At 39.0% G+C, this 26,223-nt stretch overlaps 1 protein-coding gene across 3 annotated transcripts in view; it reads left to right on the top strand.

The window, feature by feature from the left end:
* The window catches only part of mta1 (metastasis associated 1), a 149,531-nt gene extending 126,450 nt beyond the window's left edge, over positions 1 to 23,081 (top strand). For 2 of the 3 annotated variants that reach the window (XM_042501272.1, XM_042501274.1), the window contains 14 exons: positions 730 to 793; positions 1,956 to 2,073; positions 4,884 to 4,986; positions 6,159 to 6,258; positions 6,962 to 7,150; positions 10,072 to 10,146; positions 10,690 to 10,748; positions 12,605 to 12,852; positions 14,370 to 14,521; positions 16,949 to 17,138; positions 17,221 to 17,310; positions 18,776 to 18,931; positions 21,196 to 21,345; positions 22,632 to 23,081. In XM_042501272.1, the coding sequence (XP_042357206.1) occupies positions 730 to 793; positions 1,956 to 2,073; positions 4,884 to 4,986; positions 6,159 to 6,258; positions 6,962 to 7,150; positions 10,072 to 10,146; positions 10,690 to 10,748; positions 12,605 to 12,852; positions 14,370 to 14,521; positions 16,949 to 17,138; positions 17,221 to 17,310; positions 18,776 to 18,931; positions 21,196 to 21,305 (1,654 nt within the window). In that variant the 3' untranslated portion in view covers positions 21,306 to 21,345; positions 22,632 to 23,081. The remainder of the gene's footprint in view (positions 1 to 729; positions 794 to 1,955; positions 2,074 to 4,883; positions 4,987 to 6,158; positions 6,259 to 6,961; positions 7,151 to 10,071; positions 10,147 to 10,689; positions 10,749 to 12,604; positions 12,853 to 14,369; positions 14,522 to 16,948; positions 17,139 to 17,220; positions 17,311 to 18,775; positions 18,932 to 21,195; positions 21,346 to 22,631) is intronic. The other variant, XM_042501273.1, reaches the window with a different exon arrangement.
* Positions 23,082 to 26,223: the final 3,142 nt, after the last annotated feature.

Raw genomic sequence — 26,223 nt, 5'->3', positions numbered from 1 at the left:
ACACATCAGGCTATATGACATCTGGAAGATGGCCGGGAGCTTTCAGTTGATTCTCAGAAACTCAGAAACACAGAATAATCCACTCGTATGCAGCAGCGTGCGTGTCGAGCACTAAATGTCAACAGAAAGCTGTTTCTACATATAGAACTGCCTCTGCTCATCAGTAAGCTCCAGGCAAACCCACCTAATCATTACCACCTTATTACTTGACATTTCTGAAGAGTGGCAGGAAGAGCAGACTGACATCTGCTCGAATAAAAATACTCTGACGAGCCACTTTGTTTAGCGAGGATTCATACTTGATTAAGTTTCCTAACTTAACACCTGTGCGGCTTGCAAGGTTACATGAGGTGTTTTGAGTTTATCACCCTGCTGAGCCGTGTTTGCTCCGGGCTACAGAGAGGTACGACTGCTTAGCTGGTAAATAATTTGGATTCAGACAGGAGCGGTTAAGGGACGGAGATGAGTGCTGTCAGTGTCGACACACTCAAACAACAGGCGGTGCCAGCTGGAGCCAAATCAATATCATCGCTGCAGTTTTTGAAATGCATCCTACATCAAAGTCTCCTCTTAGACGGTTTGCAGAGGAGAGTTTGGACCTTCATCTCGCACTTATGTAACGTCTTATCCCCTGGACTTTAAGTCTTGTCTGTTAACTATTTATTCTTTCTTCCCTCCTGTCTTTCCCTCCTCTTTTTATCCTTTCCTTACATCCTTTCTGGACTCCAGGGGGAAGTGCTGTGTGACTCTGCTGAACGAGACAGAAGCCCTGAAGTCTTACCTGGATAGAGAGGTACGTGCCAGCTCCCTGCGTTCTTATTGGGTCTTCTAAACCAGTGGTGCCCAACTCGTGGGTAGTGGTCCAAAGGTGGGTTGCACATCCATTCAGAATGGACTGCAAGTGACTGGCAGCCCTGTCGAGTTTGTGAAAAACACACTTTTTTTTTATGTACAGTTAATTTTCAGCACAGAGCTTTTATTTTAAAGTGCAGAGTCCTACTGTGGAGTGAGAGAGTGTGTTTTTTCTTTCAAAAATAAAAATATCACCAGGGGACTGTTCTTTGTTTATCAGAGGAGGGGGTCGGCTGTGTTTTTTTTTTTACCCTTCCCCAAAGCTACAGATTTTTTTTTCTGGCCTTCCTGAGTGACATGAGGAAAATGCATGACGTATTCATCTCACGTGATGTGTTCAAGGACCATCTGAAATTTTAAAATCCAACGATAATTTCTATTCTTTCTTCTTTCGTCTTTTAAGAAATTTAAAAGATTTAAAAAATGACCAAACAATTCTAAAAGAAAAAGAAATTTTCAACAAAATTGAAAGAAAAAATAATGCATCATTTTTTCAAAATCACCCACAATTTTAACAGAATTTAAAAAAGTTTTTTTAAAAAGTTTTTAAAGTAAGGCCCGTGGGTTTGAAATGCATTTTTCCTTAAAAGATCCAGGCTAAACCCCAATGTCCTTAAATCCTAGTAATGCCTCAGGTTTTAACTTTCTTGCAATATGTTTTGTTTCATTCTGTTTTAAGGCCACGTGTTACAACAGTTTGTGAAATGAAATTGAGTATGTGGTAATTTCTCCTCTGTGCGGACCTTGAACTAATGACTGTGGAGAAATCTGGACCCCGTGGCTGGACCAGTTGGGAGCCACTGTTTTAAACTGTGATTAGGTGTGTTAGATTTAAGGATTATCTAAGCAAGAGTGTGTGTGTGAGAGACTTATGAGTTATCTTGTTTCCAGATGAATTATTCAACGTGTTGACCCAGAATGTTCTTTTCACATACAGTAATGAGGAGACTAGAGACTAGCAGAGGGGAAGCTGCACACACACACACACACACACACACACACACACACACACACAGATACACTCCTCTCTTTCGCCTCTCCGCCTGCCCGTCTCACTTCCTGTTCTTCTGATACTCATCCTTACGCCTTCCTGTATTTCCCAGGATGCCTTCTTCTACTCGCTGGTGTATGACCCTCAGCAAAAGACTCTGCTGGCTGATAAGGGGGAGATCCGCGTTGGGAACAAGTACCAGGCCGACATCACCGACCTCCTGAATGAAGGTATGTTTACTTAAATCTCGGGCGTTTTTTAATTGACACAGTTTTCTAGAGTTATTCACAGAGTTGCACATTAATGTTTTCCTGCAGGGCTCTTCTTTTACCCTCCTGTGTACTGATATCTTTCTCTTTTTTGGCAATTGTTTTTTCAATTTCTCAGCATTAATAAGACACTCTGAGGCATAATGAACTGCTCCACTTTTCATGTTTTTGGAACAGCTCAATTCTCGGGAACATTTCATGAACTTTAAGCGACCTTTTCTGCCCCGAGCCAACGTTTAGTTATGTTTTTTTCAAAGTTAAGTTATTAAAAAACACAGCTAACCTGGGTTTCCATGGTAATCACAGCGTTGCAGCATGATTAGACATAATCAAAGCATTCAGAACAAAAGATTAGTGTTTATGTGCTGCTAAGTGATGATTTTACAGAGACCTGGGGAGTATGGAGAGGAAGAGGTGCATGATGGTACAAGAATAAGTTACTTAACAACTGCTTTGTTGAATGTGTTCACAATTTGCTTCCTGATCATAAAAGCTCCAAATTCCTCCTAACTCAAGATTATCTGTGCTTGCATACAGCATATTTGTGTATGAATGTACATTATAAGCTAATGAACACATGACAGTTGTTTAATTTCTGGCCAGACTGTAAACGTGCTTTCAGACAGTGAGTGGTTGTGCCCATCAACATCTGTGTCGTCTCAGTGGCAACACTGTCGTGAGCTAAACCTGCAGGTAAATAGAGCTGATTTTACCTTAATAAAGAGGAAAATTGTTAACAGTATCTCACATTTATTATTGACTGAAATTTGACAGCATAAACATTGTAAATGGCTCCTTTTGTATTTCCTGTTCAGTGTTCTGCAGTGTATGTGAATCACATCAGCTTACAGGAGGTAAACATGGACCCAAGAGATGAAATTACAGTGAAACAAATGGTCTATAGCGAGTTTTGCTACATAAATTGTCATAAATGTTGTATAATATCCCTTTAAAGTAATAGTTTGGAATTATTATTATTATTATTTTGGCATTTAATTGTTTTTATTTAATAGCACAGATTGACAGTGAAGGGCTCGAGAAAAGGGCCATGGGCAGGAATAGAGCCTGTGCTGCTGCTAATGACTCAGCCTCAGCAGCAGCAAAGGACGCATTTTTTGGAAGTGGGGTTGATTGAGGTTCTTGTCCATAGTCGATGTGTTACCCACACTAGATGGTGGTCTGCGCGCCCCCAGTTTGGAGAAACAGGCTGGAGTCCGACACTGAAACCAAGCAATGTTTGCTGTGGAGGGGGGCAGCTATACATATTTTAGCCACCTAAAAAAATCAGTTTAAGAGTACACAACATTGAGAATATTTTCACTGCAGTTCCTGAAGAGGAACCTCAGTTGTTACATCGCTCTCATCAAAGCCAGACTTCTTTGACAGAAACAGTCATTTTCATCGAGTGCTGCTCTGGACATGAGAATGTCTTCCTTACAAGTCTCATTGACAAAAATCCCCCTCATAAATTTTTCCCAGCATCTGCTGGTTCAACTGGGTCATCCAAAACAGTAGTTTCTTGCAGACTTTAAAAATGGAGACACCTCGGTTGATCAATGAAGTGGCGTCATTTGACCTGGTTGTGTGCCAAAAAAAAAAATGTGAACAAACCTGTATTCTGCCACTTTTGTTATTTTTTCTGGCGCATGCTCATTGCATCATTTTATATGTTCACATGAATACAAAGTAACCAGAATTTTGAAAAGCTGCATTTTCAGAAGGCGTTTTCAGAAATTTCAATTGATCAGACCTAAAACTCTAAAACGTAGCTGCCTCCCATCCCTGCTGACGGCCATTTACTGTAGGTAATCGACTGACAATGGATGAGTCCGTCATATAATCCCACTTAAAAATATCCAAACTATCCGTTTAAAGATGATACAGTTCCTCTTCGTTAATCCGTCTGCTGTCTGCGGATAAAGATGTGAATCATTCAGAAAACACAGGTACAGTAAAGTCACCTCATGTACTGTTTTCCTCATCATACTTTCTATGGTTGCCATGGTCACAAGGCAGCAAGGTGAAAAAGTTGAACACATAAACTGCATCATATGTAGTGGCACAGATCCATGCACATTCACAGGCTGCTGCCTCTGACCTCGGTTTACGGTGAAAACAGTTAAAGCAGCCAACACTCACTGTCTGAAAGCACCTTAAAGCCACAGTTAATGCAAACATGCGATCTTATCTTAAAATCTATTTATGACAGTTAGTCATGATACCTCACACATACAGAGAGTTTTTCAGATTAACAGCGTGCCCATAATATTAAAATCCATAATTACTTTCATTCAAGCAAGGCTCACAGATATTTTCCAGATATTTTCATGCCAGTTTTGTGTGCAGATATTCAGCATTTTTAAATGTGTCTATTTTTCTGCCAGATTCAGGTTTCACTGTTTTGCCAGAATTTTATTCTTAGCAGGTGGGAAAACCTCTGAAATTGCAATTAGGCACCATAGGGACACCAAGCTCTCTAATTAAAGCCATGTTAATGAAATTCTGTTACATGTGTTCGGAGCTCAGGCAGGTTGGCTGGTTTGTTTGCAGGCTGGCAGCCTGACAGACCCCACCTATTCAACTGTGGGATTCATTAAAGCTTTGCACGAGGTAGTCATTTTTAAAAAAAGAGGCAAAACCAGCAGGAAAATCAAATTTGACTGTGGAATTCACCATCTCCTGTCGTACGTTTGTGGTCAACAAGGAGCCATAGTGGCCTTGAGAACAGCCGAGGAGAATTCACTGTCTGTGTGTCCTCTGGGTGTGTGTAGGCGAGGATGATGGCAGGGACTTGGAGAAACTGGAGGAAAAGGTCTGGGACCCCAACAGCTCACTGACGGAGAAACAGATTGACCAGTTCTTAGTAGTCGCTCGGTAAGTCAACGCAGAAGCATACAAATAATTTATTTATTTATTTATTTTTTAAAAAACAATGCATACTAAACATTTTTGCTCGGAGTTAGTTGAGAAAAATATCTGTAGGCAAAATATGAAGCTGTAGCCAAAAGATGGAGGATGACAAAGCTCCCGGAAGTTACTGGGTCTCGCCAAGAAATAGGGGTGTAAGAAAATATCAATACACTTGAAAATCACAGTAATGTGTTATGTGATGCTAAATCGAAAATCCATTAAAAAACACTATCATTTCTAATTGTTTACGTTTTTTTTCTTGATTTGTTTTCGGAAACAATCCTGCAGGTGCTCTTATTTTATTTTTTACTGATATAGGCAAATGTTTACTCCTTTGCTCAGGTTGCACAAAAACTAGTGCTACAATGTTGGATGTTACAGGGACTGTGATAAATACAAGCTCTATTTCTAATGACGACGGCAGCCTTTGCACGGGGAGTTTCAGCTTCTACCCTCTGGTCAAAGATTTACAGTTCTGATGTATAAAACAAAACACCACCGGAATAGTTACGTTCCAGCTGCAGTCGTTTATTTGAATAGCAACATTTGCACATATTTATTGATTTATGTAGTGTCGTATTGTGATTTTTAACCATATCCCAATCTTTTATTGATAGCAAAGCATCTAAGCACTTTTTGTCATGTTTTATTTATTTATTTTTTTTCATCAGTGTGTGTTGGAATTTGGAATTGTGTCTGGGTGGATGTCTCCTCTTTTTACTGAAATACGAATCTACCTGAACCTGATGGGTTAAAAAAGTAAACTTACATGCATATAGTGGTTTGTTCTTTATACGATGACAGATTCAGTCAGGAACACTCTCATCACAGATTTAACCATTTAGCCAAGTACCTCAAATATTTCCCAACATTTGGCTATCCTCATTTCTCCTTTTCTTAAAAAATAGATATGGTTGCTTAGCAGTTTTATTCTATTCAGTGTGAATTGGCTGGAGTTGTATCATTTACAACACTGAATATTTTATCAGGAAGCACAGTTTTTTTGTGCATAAATGATTTTAAAAAACACCGTCAGATGAAACTATATCAATCACCAAATCTAAATGGTGAGTTTATTTCCTGTCTCTCTTTATACACCTTTTCTTTATATTTTGCATCAAATCTGTGCCCCGTAGGTCAGTAGGTACATTCGCCAGAGCCTTGGACTGCAGTAGTTCTGTCCGGCAGCCGAGCCTGCACATGAGTGCTGCTGCAGCCTCCAGAGACATCACGTTGGTGAGATCCTCCTACATACACACACACGAAAGCAGCCTTGGGTTAAATCAGCATCGCACCAAAGGTGAAAAGTGTAGCAGTTGTGTTAATCAAAGCAAATGCTCGCAGCGCACATGTGTGATTGTAGTTGTGTGTGTGGGGGGTGTGTATGTGTGTGTGTGGGTGGGTGGGTGCGATTATGTGTGTGTTAGTGATTGTCGAGGCCTGTGTCTGGTTATCTGTAACAAGCACTTGGCCCCAGAAGCCTGGCGTGGGTCTATTCTGCCCTAGATCTTATCCTCATATATAAAACATAGATGAGAAGCCTTCTAGCTACACACACACACACACACACACACACACACACACACACAGCCCAGAGCCTTGAACAAGGGGCTGCATATAAACTCCATGGACGTAACAAATCATACAGTTCATCCTCCTGTCAGCGACTCAGCAAAATATTCATTGCATAAGTGTTTCAAACAATAAAAAACAGTCTTGAGGGGCAGCTGGCGGCTCAGTGGATGAAGCAGGCGCCCCATGTATGAAGGAAATGTCCTTGCTGCAGCGGCCGTGGGTTCGATTGCGGCTCATGGCCGTTTGCTGCATGTCATCCCCTCTCTCTCCCCCTTTCATACAAACTCTCTCTGTCCAATCAAATAAAGGCAAGAACCCCCAAAAACAGTCTTGAGAGCAGCATGTGTTTGTATCTTGTGTTTAGTTTCACGCTATGGACACCCTCCACGCCACGGGCTATGACATGACCCGAGCCATCGCAGCGCTGGTGCCTCAGGGCGGGCCCGTCCTCTGCAGGGATGAGATGGAGGAGTGGAGCGCCTCCGAGGCCAACCTGTTCGAGGAGGCTCTAGAGAAATACGGCAAAGACTTCACTGACATCCAGCAGGATTTTGTGAGTAAAATTAAAAGCATCTTTAAAGGAGTAGTGGGATATTTGGGGAAATAAAATACGAAACTGCAGCTAGTGGATGGTTATCTTAGCTTAGCATAAAGGTTTTAAACAGAGGGAAACAGATCCTAAAGAAAATCTTAAAGGCATTAGATTCATTAATAAAAAAAAATAGAATTTAGGCCTTTATTGGTATTAAAATTCTTTAAATCAATCTTTCAAAAGTCTTAAAAATGCAAAGACGTTGGAAGTAGACCTTTATAAGCTGATGCTGAGTGTAGGAAACATAAAATCACCAAGAAAACCTGCAAATAAATGCCAGATATTTCCCCCAAAAGTATTTTTTTTTTTATTACAATTAACATTTAGGTGAAGTTGACCCCAACTCCAAGTAATTTATGTTTAAAATTGATTTTAGATTTCACAATGAATGACATGAAAAAAGTCTTAAAGTGTATTAACCCTAACTCGCCTTAAGCTGCAGGAATCCTCTGAGAGGTACAAAAAATACGCCTACAAGCTCTTCTGGTTGCCTAGTAACCTCACGGTGAGTCCAGGAAGTCGCAAGATAAAGTCCAGCACATGACCAGCTGTATAACCGCAGTGTGTCGTCTGTACAGTTTAGTTTTGTTCTCATTAAACAAATGAGGTATAACGTGTTAATTAGTGAGCTGCTGGAAAGCATCCAAAATTACATCCTACAGCAGGAGCTAATTAAACTCCTTTATAAATATCTCAGGAATCATGAAAAATCTCATGTCAGTATCACCAGCTGATATGTTTTTACTTCTTATGCCGATTTTTGACCATAGCTGTGTTAATAACAGCATGACTGCCAACCTGCCGCATGATGCCGACTCCAGGGTTGAGCTAATCATTGTCATCACTGCGATTTTTTATTTTATTTTATTTTTTTGCTGATGGAAGTTAGAGAATTGCATATAGTGTGTGATAGGAAATATAACAAATGCAGTAATCAGTGTTAAATCATCATTCACCATCTTCCATCCTGGAGTATGCTCAAGGGTTTCTGTCATAAAAAACTTTCAGTTGCTCACCCTGATACTCGTTCTGCTACCTGGATTTCAGAAGCAATTCCCAAAAGTAACTTTTTTTTAACTTGAATTGTTAAATGTAGTTTTCGTACAAGCTGCGGTGTGTCGTAGTAGCCTAAGTCGCAGTTCTGCTCTTTTGCTCTTTTCTAATCACGAGTAGTGCTAATCTTCTGTCTCTGTCTGCTTTTGTGTGTGCATGTATGTATATCTGCTCGTCTAGCGGTGATGCTCGGCTAACATGATAATGTAGAAAAGAAAATAGACTGGAAGCTAAAACATAAGCTTCTGGTGAGCCAAAACTATCGCTGCAGCGCCGATCAGCAGTGATAGTTTTGGCCCACTGGAAGACGACGGAGTCCCTGCAGACCTCTGTGGCTGGCTTCCAGGCTTCGGGGCGCTTTGCAGCAGTCCCACCTCTTTTCCTAACCTGTGTTCTCATAGATGTGCTCTCAGGTACCAACATATGGCACCGGTAGATTAAACGTGAAGCAGTACTTGGTATTACCAACATATTTCAGTTGGCTCCTTTAAAAGTACAGAGATCAGTACCCAACCTTACACACAACAGATTTGAATTTATGCAGCTGACCATCAGGATATGTTGCTTTTTCACAGCTGTAAGAAAAAATTTAAACTGTCACAGCGCTATTTTTAATGAGATATTTTGATTTAATTTGTTTTTAAGTATGATAACATTATAAAACAACTCGGGCTCACCTGCGAGAGTGTGTGCTCCATATGCCGAGGCCTTTGCAGCGGCCCGGGTTCGATTCCAGCCTGTGGCCCTTTGCTGCGTGTCATTCTCCCTCTCTCCCACTTTTCCTGTCGTTCTGCAGCTGCCCTATCAATAAAGAGAAAAAAGTCCCCAAAAAATAATCTTTAAAAAAAAATTATAAGAAAACTGATAAGTGGGAATAGACTTGAGAGTGGGTGTGATCTCAGCAAGAAAGTGACCAGAATTATTTAAGATTAAATCACTCTTATTCTGTGTGGTTGGAGTCTCTTTTTTATTGTTTTTTAAAAGCATATTGGGCGCTTGTTTTGCTGCTCATCAGCCTGTATGTGGGATAACTAATAATCTAATTAGAGATATGTACTTTGGGTATTCAGCACAGCCGTAACTGCTGCTGCTGAGTGCAGAAACCACAGAATTAGAGAAACATTTCTTGTGGACTTCATTTGGTTGTTTAGCTGACGTTAAACAGAACAACTCTCAAACACAATAGTCGTCTTGTAAGCTTAGATTGCAGCCAGCTCGTAGTAAAGAGTGAAAATGTTAAAGCTAAACACAATGACCGTTTATCCAGAGAAACATTCCACACAAATATCTTTGAGAAGTGCGAGAAAAGGCTCGGAGAAAGCTGCCTTTCAGCCGGAGCAGAATGGTGTGGACTTCATTTAGACACACACACAGTGCCGAGCGCTCACTGTGTGCATCACTCCACCACCTGGTGGCCGGCTGCCGTCAGTGCGGCTCGCTCAGGTTTCCACCCAGGCCTCCTCTCAAACAACAGGGCGACAGCACCATGATGGGTGGGGCCTCGACTTGATGGCTCATTTTCCTTCAGACTTCTCGGAGGGAACTTTACGGTGCAAGTTCAGCTGGTTCAAACAGTTTTGTTGTTGTTGTTTTTTAATGTAAAGTATTTCTGCGTATAAAATGGTGTTTTTTTTTGACAGATGAGTAAAAAACAGTGGACTAAAGACATTTGTATAATCACGTGGGAGTGCTAAATCCACTACTAAGAGGCGTTTTGACATTCAAGTGTGTTTTTAAAATATTACACATTTTTTACCACTCTGCTCTCACCATTTTTATAACAACTACATGGAAATAATGATTATTTTGTGCCTTCTCTCTTTTCCCAGCTGCCGTGGAAGTCCCTGACGAGTATTATTGAGTATTATTACATGTGGAAGACCACAGACAGATATGTACAGCAGGTAAAAACCTCCATTATATGTCAGAGGCTGTGTTTTTTTTTTTTCTCTATTTTTTCATCCCCAAAACTGTTACGCATTGACTTGTTTGTTTGCATTTGATTTGCATCCCTGGTGAAAAGAGGATTACTATTTATCCTCGGTAATTCTTTTACAATCGACTTCAGTGTTTTTCACTATTTTCTGGCCAACGATCCCATTATGTTTTCTTTTTAATCTCCTTTTTTTCACAGTTTGGCCTGTGTCAGAGTGAGTATGTGATTTGGCATACTTTTTCACTCTGTCATCAGGGTAGCTCCAAATTAAAACAAAAAAGAAAGGACTCATTTCTAATTATTTTAGAAATGAGTCAGTTTGTCTGTAATATTCTTTACTGTCTTAAAATAATTGAATCCATATAGGCATCTTAAATCAAGGTAAAAAGAAATCAGACTTATTTATTTTTTCTTTTTTGCAACATTTGTTTTGTTGGAACTAAAGTGTCTACCTGCACTGTTCTTTCTCTCCTTCCTCCCTCCTCTTCCTCAACCTCTCTCTCTGCTCCAGAAACGATTAAAAGCAGCCGAGGCAGAAAGCAAGTTGAAGCAGGTTTACATCCCAAACTAGTGAGTACCTCAGTGACAGTTTCTGATTGGTTCAATTATCTTTCTAGGGTTGTAATGCCGAAAACACGGAGAAGCGGCGGCATGCGGCTCGTCACAGTTATTCCATTTTTATCTGTGTGTTCATATGTTTCAGGCAAATTCTTTGCAAAACAGGTCAGTGGGGGTCACAGGACTCTGTTTATTCATTTTTCGGAGACGTTCTCTTGCCACTAAAAGTTAAACTCTCTCCAAGTTTTGGTTTGGCTACACTTTGCCGCAGAATAAAACAGAGCAGCCGTCGCAGCTTTCCGTAGTCATTACATGGCAGCTCATCACAGGCCTCACTTCACTGCTGATTGGTGTGTTTTTGGCGTAACGTAACAGAAGTTATGGTTTGGTGTGTGCTCCATACAGCTGGAAAAAAAACATCCAAATGCAGAAGCATCCCTATATTTTCATTTATTTTGAACAGACAGTAGTGCGAGTTTCAAAGACAGACAAAATCCTCTTGCTGAGGTATCATTTTGTCCACGGACAACTTTGGTAAACTATTTACTTTTTTTTTCTTTTTTTTAAAAAAAGGAGCATTCCAGATACTTCCATATTACACTGTACGAACACTGAACACTTTCCCAAAGGCAACAACAGGTTACAGCAGGCCAATAAACCAAAATGCATCTATCACGATGTGTAACTGAAAATACAAAGTATATTTTGTTTCATCCCTTATCATGCCTGAATTTATTGAATCATAACATTGACATTAATCTGCAGATGCTCTGGTCCAAAATGAGGCCAAATGTCAGTTTTAAGTCATGCCAAAGGCCAAAATGAAGCCTGCAACAGACAGATAGGCTTCTTGTTTTTAATTGAACTGGTTTCCAGAAATGTCTTTTGCTTAATCATTTTGTCGATAACTTGCGCCCCCCACGAGCCGCAGTCAGTGATGATGTGAGACAAATTTTTAACAATTGTGATTCACAAACACTACAGCAGGTTCTTGAGCATACAATCATCGATGTCCACACAAAACATTAGCTGTGGAAATAAAGATACACACACACACACACACACACACACACACACACACACACACAAAAAAAACCCAAATGTGTGCTCCCCTTCAGGCCTACACATGGCAGATAATAAAACTTTAGGAGTGTTTTAATTTTTCCACCATGGCTATATTACAACATGCAAAGCACCCAAACATTTATCATCCCAGATATCAGCACATCTGGGTGATCCTGCGTTAACATGGGGCGATGCCGACACCCTGTCCTTTCCTTACACACAGTCTCCGTTGCTGTTGCAGTTGACTGGGAACATGCAGGCGCCGGCGTTTCATCTGCACTCGCCATAATGTGACTGAATCACACGCCAATCAGCTTGTTGTGCTAACCTCAGCATAAATATGCTCATGGGGTTCAGTTGAAGTTTCCAGGTGGAACTAGCGCTTGCAAACTTTCCACATTACGTGCATCAGTCTACATATTGTGTATTCTGTGTGCAGATGCGTGCACCGAACTGTGACATCTGTACCGTGACAGTTTGGTAAAAATACAGGAACCATTACAGCTCCTGTTTTTATCAGAGATCGTTTCTGCAACACTCTTCCATCTGAGTACATTCAGACATCAAGTAAAGGTTCAGAGTTGTTTTGACCTCCTACAGCAACATCTGTGGTATTTTAACATATACTGCTGTTGTCAGAGCACAAACCCTTCTTTCAGTTTATTAGTATTCGTGACAGCTCTCAGTACAGTATCAGTGTAGCTGCTGTCTCTGGCAGCGGGCTGATGAATGCTGTCTATTCTCTTTGGCCTGTTGTTATCCTTGCAGCTCTGACCCTCTCCCTGTTTCTGTGCCCCCTGCAGCAACAAGCCAAACCCCAACCAGCTGAGCAACAATGTCAAACCACCTCTGGTGAATGGAGCAGCGGTTGCAGGGCTCCCAGGGGTCCCAGGGGTCCCAGGGGTCCCAGGGGTCCCAGGGGTTCCAGGAGTTCCAGGAGTTCCAGGAGTTCCAGGAGTTCCAGGGGTCCCAGGGGTCCCAGGGGTCCCAGGACCTCCAGGCTCGGCGCAGCAGACCCCCGGCCTCGGCAGAGCCTGTGAAAGCTGCTACAGTAAGTCATTTACATCCGTTACACTGCTGCATGTAACCACTGTTTTTCGCTTCTTAAAATAAAAATTCACAAGTATATGATTTCACAAGATTCAAATAAGTCATTCAAATAAGTGCTAAATTGTATGTGATGAACTTTCGATAATTGCTTCGGCATTCACAGGTGCAGTCTTATTTAAAAGAGGCTGTCGCATGCTGAATGTGTTGTTTTCACCTTGACTGAAAAACAACCTCCAAGAGCTGTATACTTGAAATGCCTTTATAAGAGTCAGTTTACAGATAAATGTGTTTATTCACAAACTTTTTCTTCACGCTCAAAGGTGCAATTTAAGATCTGACTCCTTTTTAAACACACGAGACAAAACACCAAGCATAAAAAAATGCAGGTTAATGCTGTAAGATACTGACATTTAAAATGTCAGAGAAAGCTTGAGGCAACAAGAGGTTATTGTCTTAAATGTATTAAAATTCTAAGGCAGGGTTTATACATGTGTCACACTTCAAACTGTTGTGGAAAAAAACTTGATGAGAAAATTGCTGGCTTAAAGTGCACACAGGGCCAAAATAAAGAGAAAAAGATGATTTTTTTTAAATTTAACCAGCCTAATACGGACATGATCTGAAGTCTCAGTTATTAATGTGACGCTGCTGAAGGCCTGTTTTCACCTTAAATCATAAACACGAGTAAAAAATCTTCAACGTGAGGTGTGTTTGGGAGTTTAGTTTTACATAGTTGTAGTATCTCTTTCTATTGATTTGATTCCTTTTTTTAAGTTTAAACTTAAATTGGCAAATTTACAGCTAAACAACCAATCGGTCTAGATTGTTTTTTTTTTGAGATGCTGAGTTTTGGAGATATCAGGTGAAGAGATGTCTGCCCTCTCTCCAGTATAATGGAACTAGATGCCACTTGACTCCTGGTGTCCAAAGTGCCAAAAAATACTATTGAAAAACTCAACAGCAATTTCTTTTCCCAGAAATTAAGACCCGGTTACTCGAGATTATCCACAGACCTTATGAAGACTTTCATGTAGGCCGATATCTCCAGCACTTTTTTTAAGAGTTTGTGGCGAACTGTCCCTTTTAAAGGAATATTCCAACAACCAAAAGCTGAACTGATGTCCAACTTTAGTTCTTCGGTAAATCTTAAAAATGTAAACCTCTCTGTTCTGTGTCTAATGATCTCCAACTTTAACCAAACATTATTTTAAGAGGGGAACATTTTCATTTTAAAACAGATAATTTAAAGAGCACACACTCTCTGTATGTGGCACACGTTTGATATTGGATTCTCACAGTGGAGCGGAGAGAGAATAGCGTCTCGTGCCCCGCAGCAGAGAATTATATGAGTTATTTTAGTGGTTGTAGTTAATTCAGTGACGAATGATTAAAGGTTGTGCTCTCGCTTCCATGCACGAGTACGTGTTCATGATAATGTGTGGATTATGAGACATCGTGGGCATGCCTTATGTGTGTGTTTGTGTGTGTGTGTGCGTGCGTGTACGTGTGTGTATGTAGCCAGCAGCTCCTACCAGTGGTACTCGTGGGGACCTCCCAACATGCAGTGTCGGCTGTGCGCTTCATGCTGGACCTACTGGAAGAAGTACGGAGGACTGAAGATGCCCACACGACTGGATGGAGAGAGGCCTGGACCCAACCGCAACAACATGGTACACACACGCGCGCGCGCACACACACACACACACACACACACACAGACACACACACACAGACACACGCTTCACTGGACATTTAGTTTATTTATTCTGCAAACAACAGCCTTACTATTTGCCTTAAAGCTGTACCCTTCAGTTAAAGCCTCCGGTGGAAAACTTTTTCTTCCCATCCTTATGTAAGTTGAACCACCATAATTTACATATTATTTTTTTTACAGTAATGATTTTGCTTTTAAATGAAAAAAAAAGTCTTTAAATTGCATTTTGTTCATCTGACCAACACTTAAAAAACTCAGAGATATTCAGTTTACAGTCATGTAAGACAGAAAAAAAAGCATAAAATCTTAGGAATTAAAGCAAATGTTTGGTAACCAAATATTTTAAACTGGTAGTGTATTAAGCAAGACCACTGCAGCTGGCAGCCATGAAAAAGGCCGCAATGTAACTCCTCAGGGCATGTTCGAGCCATCAATTAACGTCCTTTAAAAGGCTTGTTTTTGCCACAGACAGGCTCAGATTATTATTTTAAGTGTCTGACATTATTAGACCAATTTTTTCAAGAGTAAGATCCTGTTTTTTAACCAGAACCACCCTTGAAACTGCCATTACCAAACTCCATTTAATAAACAGTAATTTTATACAGGTGACACACACTTCATTCAAATACGACAGAAATAAAATAAAACTCACAAAAGCCGTCCTGATTCATCTCTCCAGTCTTCCAACAGTCACCAACTCTTGTTTGGTTGAAGTAAACCTTAAATCACCCAGTCATATGTCAAATTCTGCTGGCTTTATACACGCTAAAATTGCTGTTTATTTAAATGGAGTCTGGTGGGTTTGGCATTTGCAATTTTGAGGCAACTTCTGGTTAAACAAAAAGAATCTTATTTTTTAACAAAAAGGTCTGTCTTTGTAGCGATCCTTTCCATGATGTCTCACACTTAGATTGATAATTTCATCCTTTCAGTGGCAAAAACAAACAATTTTGTTGGAAGTAAATTGATGGTGTGAACATGTGCTGAGTGGCTACATTACAGCCTGTTTCTCCTCCACCGGCTGTAGTGCTCTTTCTCAAAATTGGACAGATTTCAAAAATGTTGTTCCTGTTAGTCACTTAGACACAAAAACATGGGAAAATAGGGTTCAGGTTTAAATCCCAAACTTACCCTTTGAATAATCATTCCATGTCTGTACATATCAATGAATTATTTTGACATTCATCAAAACAGCATAACAATTCAGAACGTTTCAGTTTAAGTTTTAATTAAAAAGTTAAATTAAAGTTACAAAATTTACCCTCATACTGATTCAAGCAGCTTAAACATCCTAATCTAAATGTTTCTTAAAAAACACTTTTGGTCCATAAATATTATAAATGATCAGTATTTAGTGGAGATTATCACTTAATTCACTCTAAAACCCACTCTAACTTTTTACCTCACCTTTAATTATACTGAACTAAACCTTAAACACTTTTGTTTTTGACCCCAATGTTTACAGGTTCAAAAAAATAGTCTTGGATCTTTAACTTAAACCGATAAAAAAATGGAAGCAAAAACAAAAGTGTTAATTTCAAAAGTATTGCTCAGTGTAGTTTCTACTCAAAAACAAACTCTACAAACAGTCCTCACAAGTAACCACGCAGCATGTTAATGTCTAAATACCGTAAATGTGCACATACCATTTAAATGTACTGTGTCAACAAGCCAGATTAAGCACCACATACACTCCTGATACTTGTATATATTCTCCAGCAGTTGGAGTAAATTATTAGCTGCTAAATGACTTTGGATGTCTGCTTTAGTCGGGCCAGTGTGTCAAATGGACAGCACATTTTGGGAAGCATTCCAGTCAGCTCCTTTTTGCCAACTTGTATTGATAAATCCAAGTAATTAAATCTATTTCAGGTGACGATTTACTCCGAAGGGGTTTTTTTTTGCCATCAGTCAGGTGATGATTTGACCTTTCCCCAGTTCATCAGTGATCATTAGCATTTCTTTTCTTTTTTTTTAATCTTACAAAAATAAACAGATGTCAAATAATTACACAATTATGTCCAACTCAAGCCTACTCTCCGCAGTAAATAAAGGAAAAAATAAATCAAATGTAATAATGATAATAATAACAATTTAACAGACAAAATAAACACATTAAAAAAAAAACAAATAATGAAAAGGAAGGGGGAAAACAGTAGATAAAGATTTACATGATTTGAATGACATTTTGATCAGAAGTGTGCTATATTCTGTGATCTAAACAATAACATACATGGCCTCAAACGACAAATGCATCATACATTATCACCCAGCAGTACCTAAAGCTGCCCTTCCTGCCATAAAATCGAGATGTGGTTGCCATATTTTAAAATCATCAGCACATTTCTGCACATACATGATATCTAACCGTTTCCACCTCCAGAGCCCCCACGGTCTGCCCCTGCGACACAGCGGCAGCCCCAAATTTGCGGTGAAGACGCGACAGGCTTTCTACCTGCAGACCACCGGACTGACGCGGATGGCTCGTCGCATCTGCCAGGACATCATCAGGCCGCGATTTCTGGCCAGGCACCCCTACCTCCCTGTCAACACAGCAGCCATCAAGGCAGAGTGTAAGAGGCTTTTCTTTGTCCTCACAGGTGGACTGTGTCATAAAATTTTTATTTATTGTATTTTCGCAATGAATTCCTGCAGGTGCCCTGAGGTTGCCAGATGGGCCCAAAAAGCCTTTGCCACTGAAACCTGTGGAGCGTAAACCCCTGGAGTCTGTGGTTCGGTATTTAGGTAAGAGGACGTCTGTCGCCCGCTGCATCTCTTACATTTCAGATTCTATTTTCACTCAGTCTTAAATCGTCTGCGGTGTTTTAAATGGTTACTTTTTAGACACGTGGCTCTACGGTTGCCAGCGTCACACAGTCAGTGCAGCACTTTTGTTCAGACTGAAACATCTCAACAACGATCGCATGAATTGCCATTCGGTTCTGCTAATTTCGTACAGACATTTGCTGCCCTCAGAGGAAGAAGCTCACTGACTTTGGTGATCTTCTGACTTTTCCTTTCAAGTCACCATGAAATTGACATTTATGGTTTTGAGTGAGATATCTCAGCAACTGTTGGAAGGAGAGGTTTGTGTATTTGGTACGCAAACTCATTTCTCTGCCCAGGATCAATGGTGTTTCCTTAATGTTTTCTCTAGTGCCATCATAGGGTTAAAATATTACATTGTACTTTGGTTTATGAACAGATAGAAGGTAGATTCATCAGTTATTTTTTAAACAAATTTTAAAAAATGAAGTTACAATTTGTCCTTGATCATGCTACATCTTTGGATTTAAAGGATGAGTTAATTAAAATCAGTAGCTATTATAAAACTTCTGTCCGGTTGCTCTGGCATGTTGCTGCTGATGGCATCACACAATTCCTGCAGTGCATTTTTTGATTTTGCATCAGAGTCTCGTGTCCTGTCGGCACTGAACAAGGTCCACCCGTCCAGTGCAATAGCTTGGTCCGGGATGTAAGAGGTTAACCATGTCTCTGTGAAAATGTGCACAGATCAGATTCTGATTATCTGTTGCTGTGTGAGCCTCAATCACATCTCATCCACTTCATTCTCCTGCAACCGGACATTAGCGAGAAGCCTAATGCCGCTGGACACATGCCGTTGGTGGGCATCATCTTGCAGTCTGCTGCATTCAGTCCAAACCCCACAAAAGTTTTCTGATGTTTTTAAGTGCTTCACTGTCGTAGAAAAGTCTTGCTTCAGAAGGGGCAATCTAATCAAAAAAATAGGAAAATATCGCAAAAAAGTAGCAAGGATTTTAGGAGCTACTGGCTGCTGCATCTACGTGCGCTGCCGTCGTCATAGCAAATCTGCCACACTAAAGATATGCTAAACTTAACTTTGAGTTAGCTGCTAGCTGCTTTAGAAATCTCTCGGCGGACGGAGGGTCACACACATAACGAGTCGTCGAAATGTCACACCTGTTCCGCCCGTGGTCCTAGTCCTGCCGGCAGTCCCTTTTACACAGATGTGGATCCTGCTCTGTTACTGCCTCCGTTGCCGGCTTAAAGCTGAGACAACTATCACTCCTCTCCACATCTGTACCCTTTAAAAAGAACAGCGAGGTAGAATAACGTGGAAAACAAACAAGAGGGAGTCGAGCTGAGTGGAGCCGTGCAGTACCATGCAGTGAGAATGCAGCATTAAACGACTTCGTGTCTCTTCTTCTCTCCTCTTTCTGACCCACAGAAGCACATCCCCGTCCAGCCAAACCCGAGCCCCTGACTCGCGGAGCGTCCATCTCTACAGGCAGCCTGACGCCCATAAAGTCCTCCCCCATCCTCAACAACGGCTCACCCACAATCCTGGGCAAACGCACCTACGAACAGCACAACGGACTGGATGGTGAGTGAGAGGAGAGAGGACTGTGTGTGTGTGTGTGTGTGTGTGTGTGTGTGTGTGTGTGTGTGTGTGTGTGTGTGTGCGTGTGTACGTGTGCTTACTCAGCTTCAAGGTATTTCACTTTCACTAATTTTACTTTTTGTATCATGATGACAGAGCTCTTATATCTTGCATTATCTCATTATTATATATTCTGATAAAAGCGTCCTCAATAATTTATGTTAGAATATCAGCACACTCAGTTGATTAAAATCCCTACTGTTGTTAAAAATGAGCATTATATAAGATGCAAAAAAAGTAATTTTCCCCTTAAATCTCATGATCACGATCACCGAATCTAACTTTGAAATTACTCGGTAGTATAAATGCGACTGATGTGATATTTTGTAGCCACGGCTGCCTTTTTTGTGTTTATTTATGCGCAAATTTGACTCTAAAGAAAGTTGTTCATATGTATGAAGTGTAATAATGCTGCCATCATTAGCTTTTTAACTCATTTTAATGTTTTATGGCATTTCACGTCATTATAGCCAAATTTTAATCATTTCACCGATATTAACACAGACAGAAAGTATTATGTTGCTCATAGGTGTTCAAGCTTTTAATGTCTTTGCTACGCATCAATTATTTGAATATTTAAGCAAAATTCAGCGGCACATTTGAGCTCCGTGGCTAAGTCGACGGCTAGAGGATGCCGTTAAGATCCACTGCTGAAGGGTTAAGAGTTTGTGTGGGGCTCTTATTTTTTTGGGTTATGTCCCACTTTCCCCTCTCCCCTGTGAAATGCGAGAGGGGAAGAGACAGACTGAGAGATCAAGAGAGTGAGAGTACGCCAGAGAAAGACACAGCGAGAGAGAGAGTGGATCGGATCGGCCTTGCTGCTTTAGCTGGAGGCTACAGACTATGTTGTCATGGTAACAGCGGAGAGGGGGAGGAGGAGGAGAAGGAGGTGGAGGGGGAGGAGAATGAGGAGGGCTTGGTAAGAGTATCCTGAGGGAGAGCGTCTCCACTGGTCTGTGAGCCCACCTCAGGCCCAGACTGGAATAACACACCAGAGGAGGTTTAAGCTGGAAAGCTGCCAGGATCAGGAATTAGGGATTTGGGTTTTTTGGGGGGGTTTTTTGTTTTTACCACCAAGTTATTAACTTAGTTGTCCATATCAGGTGTAATTTGTCAGAATAAAGAAAAGTTTCCATAAGCATCTTCATCATTATAATTTTAATTGTTCATTGAATTTTTTGTCTTTTGTTTCGGTTCATAAATAAAGACTTTCCTGTTGCAATGGAATTTAAAATGAACTTTATAAAACTAATTTCTCTGGACAGGCAGAAAAATACAGGAAAAGTGAAGGTTCCCACAATGATGGAAACCTGGAAAAGTTTTTCACAATCACATTTTCAGGCCTGGAAAGGTCATGGAATTACGGAAAAAAAATGGAAAGTTTTGGAAAAGTCATGGAATTTTGTTGCATGTTTGAAATTGTTAGAATGATCTTCTGTGAATAACCTTCCATGTCACATAACAGCAAACTCATTTTCTATAGCTGTCGCCATAATGTAGCTCTAACATACGTCGATGTGCGGCAACATTTTATTAACCATCACATATGTTTAAATCGAGTTTGACTGTGATACGTTTAAAAAAAATAGGCAAGTATATATATAATAAATAAAATATTAAAATGGGTCCTTTTAAAGTCATGGAAAGGTTTTGAATTTTTTCCATGATGATGATTATTCATAAAAATTATTTACTGAATGTCTTCTTGGTAACTGATATTTGTTAAATAAACCTGCTGTTTGTTTCTGTGTAAAGCACATGAAGAGGAGAGCGTTTGAATGGTCGATAAAGTGATTAATTAAAAACTAACCTTCACTTTATCTGTTTACTCATTGCTATTCATCAGACACTGCTCAATGTAAAAAAAGAAAAATATGATAAATGGAAATTGATAACCTGGAGTGCTGTAAACATCAATGAGCTCTAAGAAGTCAAACATGGAAATCTGTGAATTTGGGGAAGATTTTATGGATTTATTTTTTCCAAATGAATAATAAGGTTTATTCATGAGAAAGTAGTTTTATATGGAGCCACCAGGGGGCAGAAGATTTGCTCCTTCAGTAGAGAGAGTGTGTGTGTGTGTGTGTGTGTGTGTGTGTGTGTGTGTGTGTGTGTGTGTGTGTGTGTGTGTGTGTGTGTGTGTGTGTGTGTGTGTGTGTGTGTGTGTTTGAGTGACCATCATGTCTTGTTCTCTCTCTCCTCTGCAGGCTCTAAATCCAAAGTTTTGGCTCCACAGTGGGACATCATGGCCAAACGTCTGAGCGAGGCCGGGCGTCCCTCCGTGTCCCTGCAGGACGAGGTACATGAACTCGACTGAACGCTCTGTGGGAACGACCTCTACTACAAACCCCAGTGAGGTGAGGCACACTGAACATGAAGTTTTACAGTTTTTAAATAATGAAATATTTTCAAGAACCTTACAGTGAGTGCCAGATGTTGGTGCGGGGTTTCGGTCTAAATCCACTCAAAAAAAATGTTTGCCTTTAAGTCGTGGTGCATATATATGCACCAGAACATAAGCGGCGTTCATGTGATGTTGGAGGGTCATAGTTTCTGAGTCGGGACGTCGTTTTTCTGATTTCGTTGCACTCATGTGCTTTGAGCCCATAAAGTGGAAACAACATGGAAGCTATAAAGAAGATGGGTTCAAAATTTAATGCTAAGAGCGTTTAAACAAGCAGTTAATAGCTGTTTATTTCTATTTTTATATATTATTTCTGATATATTTTATATTTTTGTATTTAATCTAGGCCACTCTACAGTGATAGCAGTTAACATTAATATCATATTACGCTCCACATGTGTTAAAAAAATGATATATAATATGCAAATATTATAAACGTTTCTTACCATTGACCAAACATTGTCTTTTGCACGCCAATGTTTATGCATTTATGACGTTAAGTCGGCAACTTGTGTTACAAAACAATGTTGTTATGAGTTTGTTTATCCCAGCAAATAGATGCATACACTCAAATGTGCAACTGCTAAAAGTAATTGCATAAAGTCAAATTTTAATTGAAATTTATAGAAAAAAAATAGCTCCCCGAGGTTTTACAAAACAAAAGTTCCTCCATGCCGACACTTTCATTGCACTTTTTAATTAATTATTTGTATCTGCGTTTATTAAAATAAAAATGCCGATACAGATAATCTGAGAAAATGTCACATATCTGCCCCAATAATCAGCAGATAATCTGTCGACCCCTTATTGACATGATTGAAAGCCTCGTCAGAGAATGTTTGGCTCTAATTGGTTGTTTCCTGTGAGCTGCAGTTGATTTTAGCAAATGCTATTTCAAGCAAACAAGTGGAAAGAGGAACTCGTTGTTTGGTGAAGAATTCTTTGCATTTATGTGAAGCTGCTGACGTCCTGGGACGCAAGAAAAAAGTCTGAATTATTTCTGTCAATAAAGTGAAATCAACTCAAAAGACTTTGTATCTCATTTACTTCTCTGTGACTTCTCTCTTATTATTATTATTATTATTATTATTATTATTATTTATTATTATTATTATTATTATTATCATATTATTATTATTATTATTATTAACCATTATTATTATTATTATTATTATCATTATTATTATTAATTATTATTGAAATGACTCAAAATCACATTGTTTTGTGTCTTTTCTGCAGCAGAGGGTGACATGAAATGGAAAGGCGTTTTCCAGTGAACCATAGCCGAGGGCAGCTGAGGAGACGACAGCATTGGCCACCTTTCTTCAGTCAGTACGGGTCTGTCACACTGCTGGAGACCAATCGATTATTGATCAGTTTGACTGTGGTCAATCAGAAGATGAGCCTGACTGTACAGGACTGTGTTTATTACTTACATTTCTTGTTATTACTGTTATTGTAATTATTGTTATTGTTATTATAATTTTTTTTTTTTTACCAACTATAACTCCGCTTATTGTTTGTCGATCAAACGATGGAACTTGTGAAGTTCCATGAAAAATGCTTGCAGAGCCCCGTGGAAAAGGGCGGAAGGACTGTAACATAAGCCACTTGCATCTTCTATGTTTTTTTTTTTTGTGTTTTTTTTTTAACAAGTTAAATTCAACAAGGAGACGCACTTTTATTTCAGCAACATGAGTTAAACTCCTTGTCTTTTGTTTCAATGAATTTGAATGCTTTACGGGAAATCTTCTGTTTTGTGAGCCGCCACGCTCTTCGGCCAGAGAGGTTTAACTTATTGAGAAAGACTTGCTGTTTTTTCTACCTTTTTCACAAGTAATGCATCTATGCTTAGATAATGTAATTAAAAAAGATAATTGATTTTCCCTCTTCTTTTGGTGTCTGTGCACAGAGGTGAAAGGTGCTTTCTTACTCTCACAGATATGCAAACAGGGTATATGCAAAATTCATTCCAAACTGCTTTATATGTTTTAAATAATTATCAGTATTATAAAAAATAAATGCACAAAACAGCCATGTTTTGTAAGCAAACATCAAAAAAAACAACTAAAAAAATGCAGAATTATGTTCTGCTTTAATGTCCAGTCATTTTGTCAACGTGTTTATTATTTTCTTCAGTAGTAGCATTTCATCGATTTCGACTCCTCAATGGTATATAAACATCAGTCAAAGTTATGGCTGGGTATCTGTACTTCATAAGTATCATCCAAAATAAGTACCAAGTAGTATCAAAACTACTTGGGGGGTGTAAAACAAACAAAACAAAACAAAAAAGCCCCAAAAATTTAAATATATAGATTTTAAAAAGCAAAAATAAATTGCGTTTGTAATTTTCTGGCCATTTTCCTTCTTATTTTTAAGTAATAATTAATGTAAAATAATTTCTCTCTGTTTTTTTAACTGATTTTCAGGTAATTTTCTTGTCACCTTTTATATAATTACTTGCAAAGTTGATCCTTGCATTTTAAACGTTTTCAAAGAAATCAAAAACTATTTGTTCTGGTTTCTGAGTTTTAAATGCAGGTAAAAGGCAGCTGAATGCAGTACTCGAAACATGATGTTGTTCCAGGTTTTAAAGGGTTAATAAGACCAGAACATTTTGAAATTGATCTGAGTTTCGAGCTAAATGTAGATTACGCAAACCAAAGCCTGCATGCAGATAGTTACAGAAATATGTGGAAGTGGAATATTGAAAAGAGGAACAAACTGCAAAAACATTTATTGCTTCTTCAGTCACACTAATGAAATAATAACAGGAAGAACACGAACGTGCCAAAAACGAGCGTACTAATTCAGATCAAAATGGACAATAAGTGATGACTCATCATTATTAATACTTTGTGGAGGCCTTGTTGGCTGCATTTACAGTTGCTATTTAAATGTTTTTCTCCCATCCCCCTTTAAGCAGCTCTGTTTATATGTAATTGGATGGTTTCTCTCAGTTTTCCTTTAAAACTTTTGAGGCAAAAAAAGTCTTAAATATGTTTTGTCTCTTAATATGTTCTGGTCCAGGTTTTGGCTACAAGTGGAGTTTCTCTGAGATTGTTTGTGCTCTTCAGAAACTCCGTATTTATACGCCTGCTCGCACTTATTATAGATGAATGTTCTTTGCTGTTACTTTCTGTTTCAGTCCACTCGTCTGTATGTCGATGCTGATCGCTTTGATAATGACTGAGTGAGCTCCGCGCCTGTCTTTACGAGGCTCTGTGGAATATGGCAGCAGAAAGGTATTTTTTTTAGTATCTGCCATTAACATCTAATTGACATCATATCTGGTGAGCGAGCACACAGACAATGTTATTATACTGGACCTTTAAATCACTGAGTGTCTGCTCACGTCTTGTTAAAAGGGACATTTGAAGACCACTTAAAGCTAGAAAGAACGTATGCAGTTATCAGGGTCAATATTTCAGGTACATCCTGTAATACATTATCATATATCATCCAGTTTTATCAATTTATCCAGTGTACTTTTTACTACTGCATATTTTATCAGAATGAGCAGTGGAGCTAATCCTGCACCACTAAAGTGGAAAATAACCAACAACAATTTTGAGGTATTATACTGTGTAGGTACAAGGTAGATTTATTAGTCATTTTTTAAATGTAGTTTTTAAAAAATAATTTAAAATTTGTCTTTAAATCAGGAAAAGTTCCATTTTCTCTCACATATTCGCAGGAAATATTGCAGTTTTTTTTCCCACTACATTTATCAGACAACTTAAGTTTTAAAAAAATTTAAATAAATAAAAAAGACACTGTGTCACTTCAGACAATTTAGCAACTTTTGGTAACCAGCAACAATAAAAACAGGATAAAAACACAACTTACTCAAGATTACAATTAATAATACAAAATACAATCAATAGATAAATTAAGAAATGGAAATAAGATAAGACTTTACCGATCCCAGTGGGAAAATTCATAAAAATTACCCAATGATATTATTAAGTAATTCAAATGAGCTCAAACTTTACCAGCAGCAACATTATAGTGCTGAACACAATTATATTTTTATTATTTTGAATCCGATAATATGAGATGCATCATTCTGAAATGAGACATTCTGCATAATGAGTCCTTTTATTTTAAGTATATTTTTATTTCCACCATACATTGATGCAGAAACGGATGCAAAGGAATTCACAATGATGCAGGAAATTAAGTGTTTGATGCTCAAAATGCCACAAACCTTGTTTCATATATGTTCCCCTAATGTTGAAACAAAACCTACGCCCTCGCAGTACTTATACGGTAGTGTTGTTCCTAATTATTGGTTTTATGTAATGACCTTGTGTTTGACCTAGATGCTAAAAATAAATGTAAACCACCAATGTTCAGATCACCAGTGGTGCATGTCACGAGTAGAGTTTGTAGGCGCCTCTCGAAAGTCTGTAATATAGTGGAATAATTGTCATAAATGCCTTAAAGGCCTTCGGATGTGGACACAATTTGACACCCTTAAAACCACATCGCGAATAAGTTTATGGCAGAATATCAATTTAATTTCAAGAGTGATTCAAGAGGAAGGCAGTGCATTAGTTTTCAGCAGCTGACTTTTTTAAATAGCAAAGTAAATCTTTACCTAAGCACTAGTTTTTAACTGTTTACCACTTGATTTGTAAAAGGAAGTAGTTCAAGAGTAAATTATGGTGATGTCAGTGACATTAATGACACTGATAATGATATATTGCGCTCAGGCTGATGTACATACATATACATATACATATAAAAAAAAAAAAAAAAATACCATACAGACATATAAAACCACCTCTGCTGGCTCTTTCTCAAAGTAAACATACACGGACAG

The sequence above is a fragment of the Plectropomus leopardus genome, chromosome 14, assembly GCF_008729295.1.
Source record: "Plectropomus leopardus isolate mb chromosome 14, YSFRI_Pleo_2.0, whole genome shotgun sequence".
NCBI lineage: Eukaryota > Metazoa > Chordata > Actinopteri > Perciformes > Serranidae > Plectropomus > Plectropomus leopardus.
Note: the sequence above shows the minus strand (reverse complement) of the source record. Positions and strands in the feature narration are given on the sequence as shown.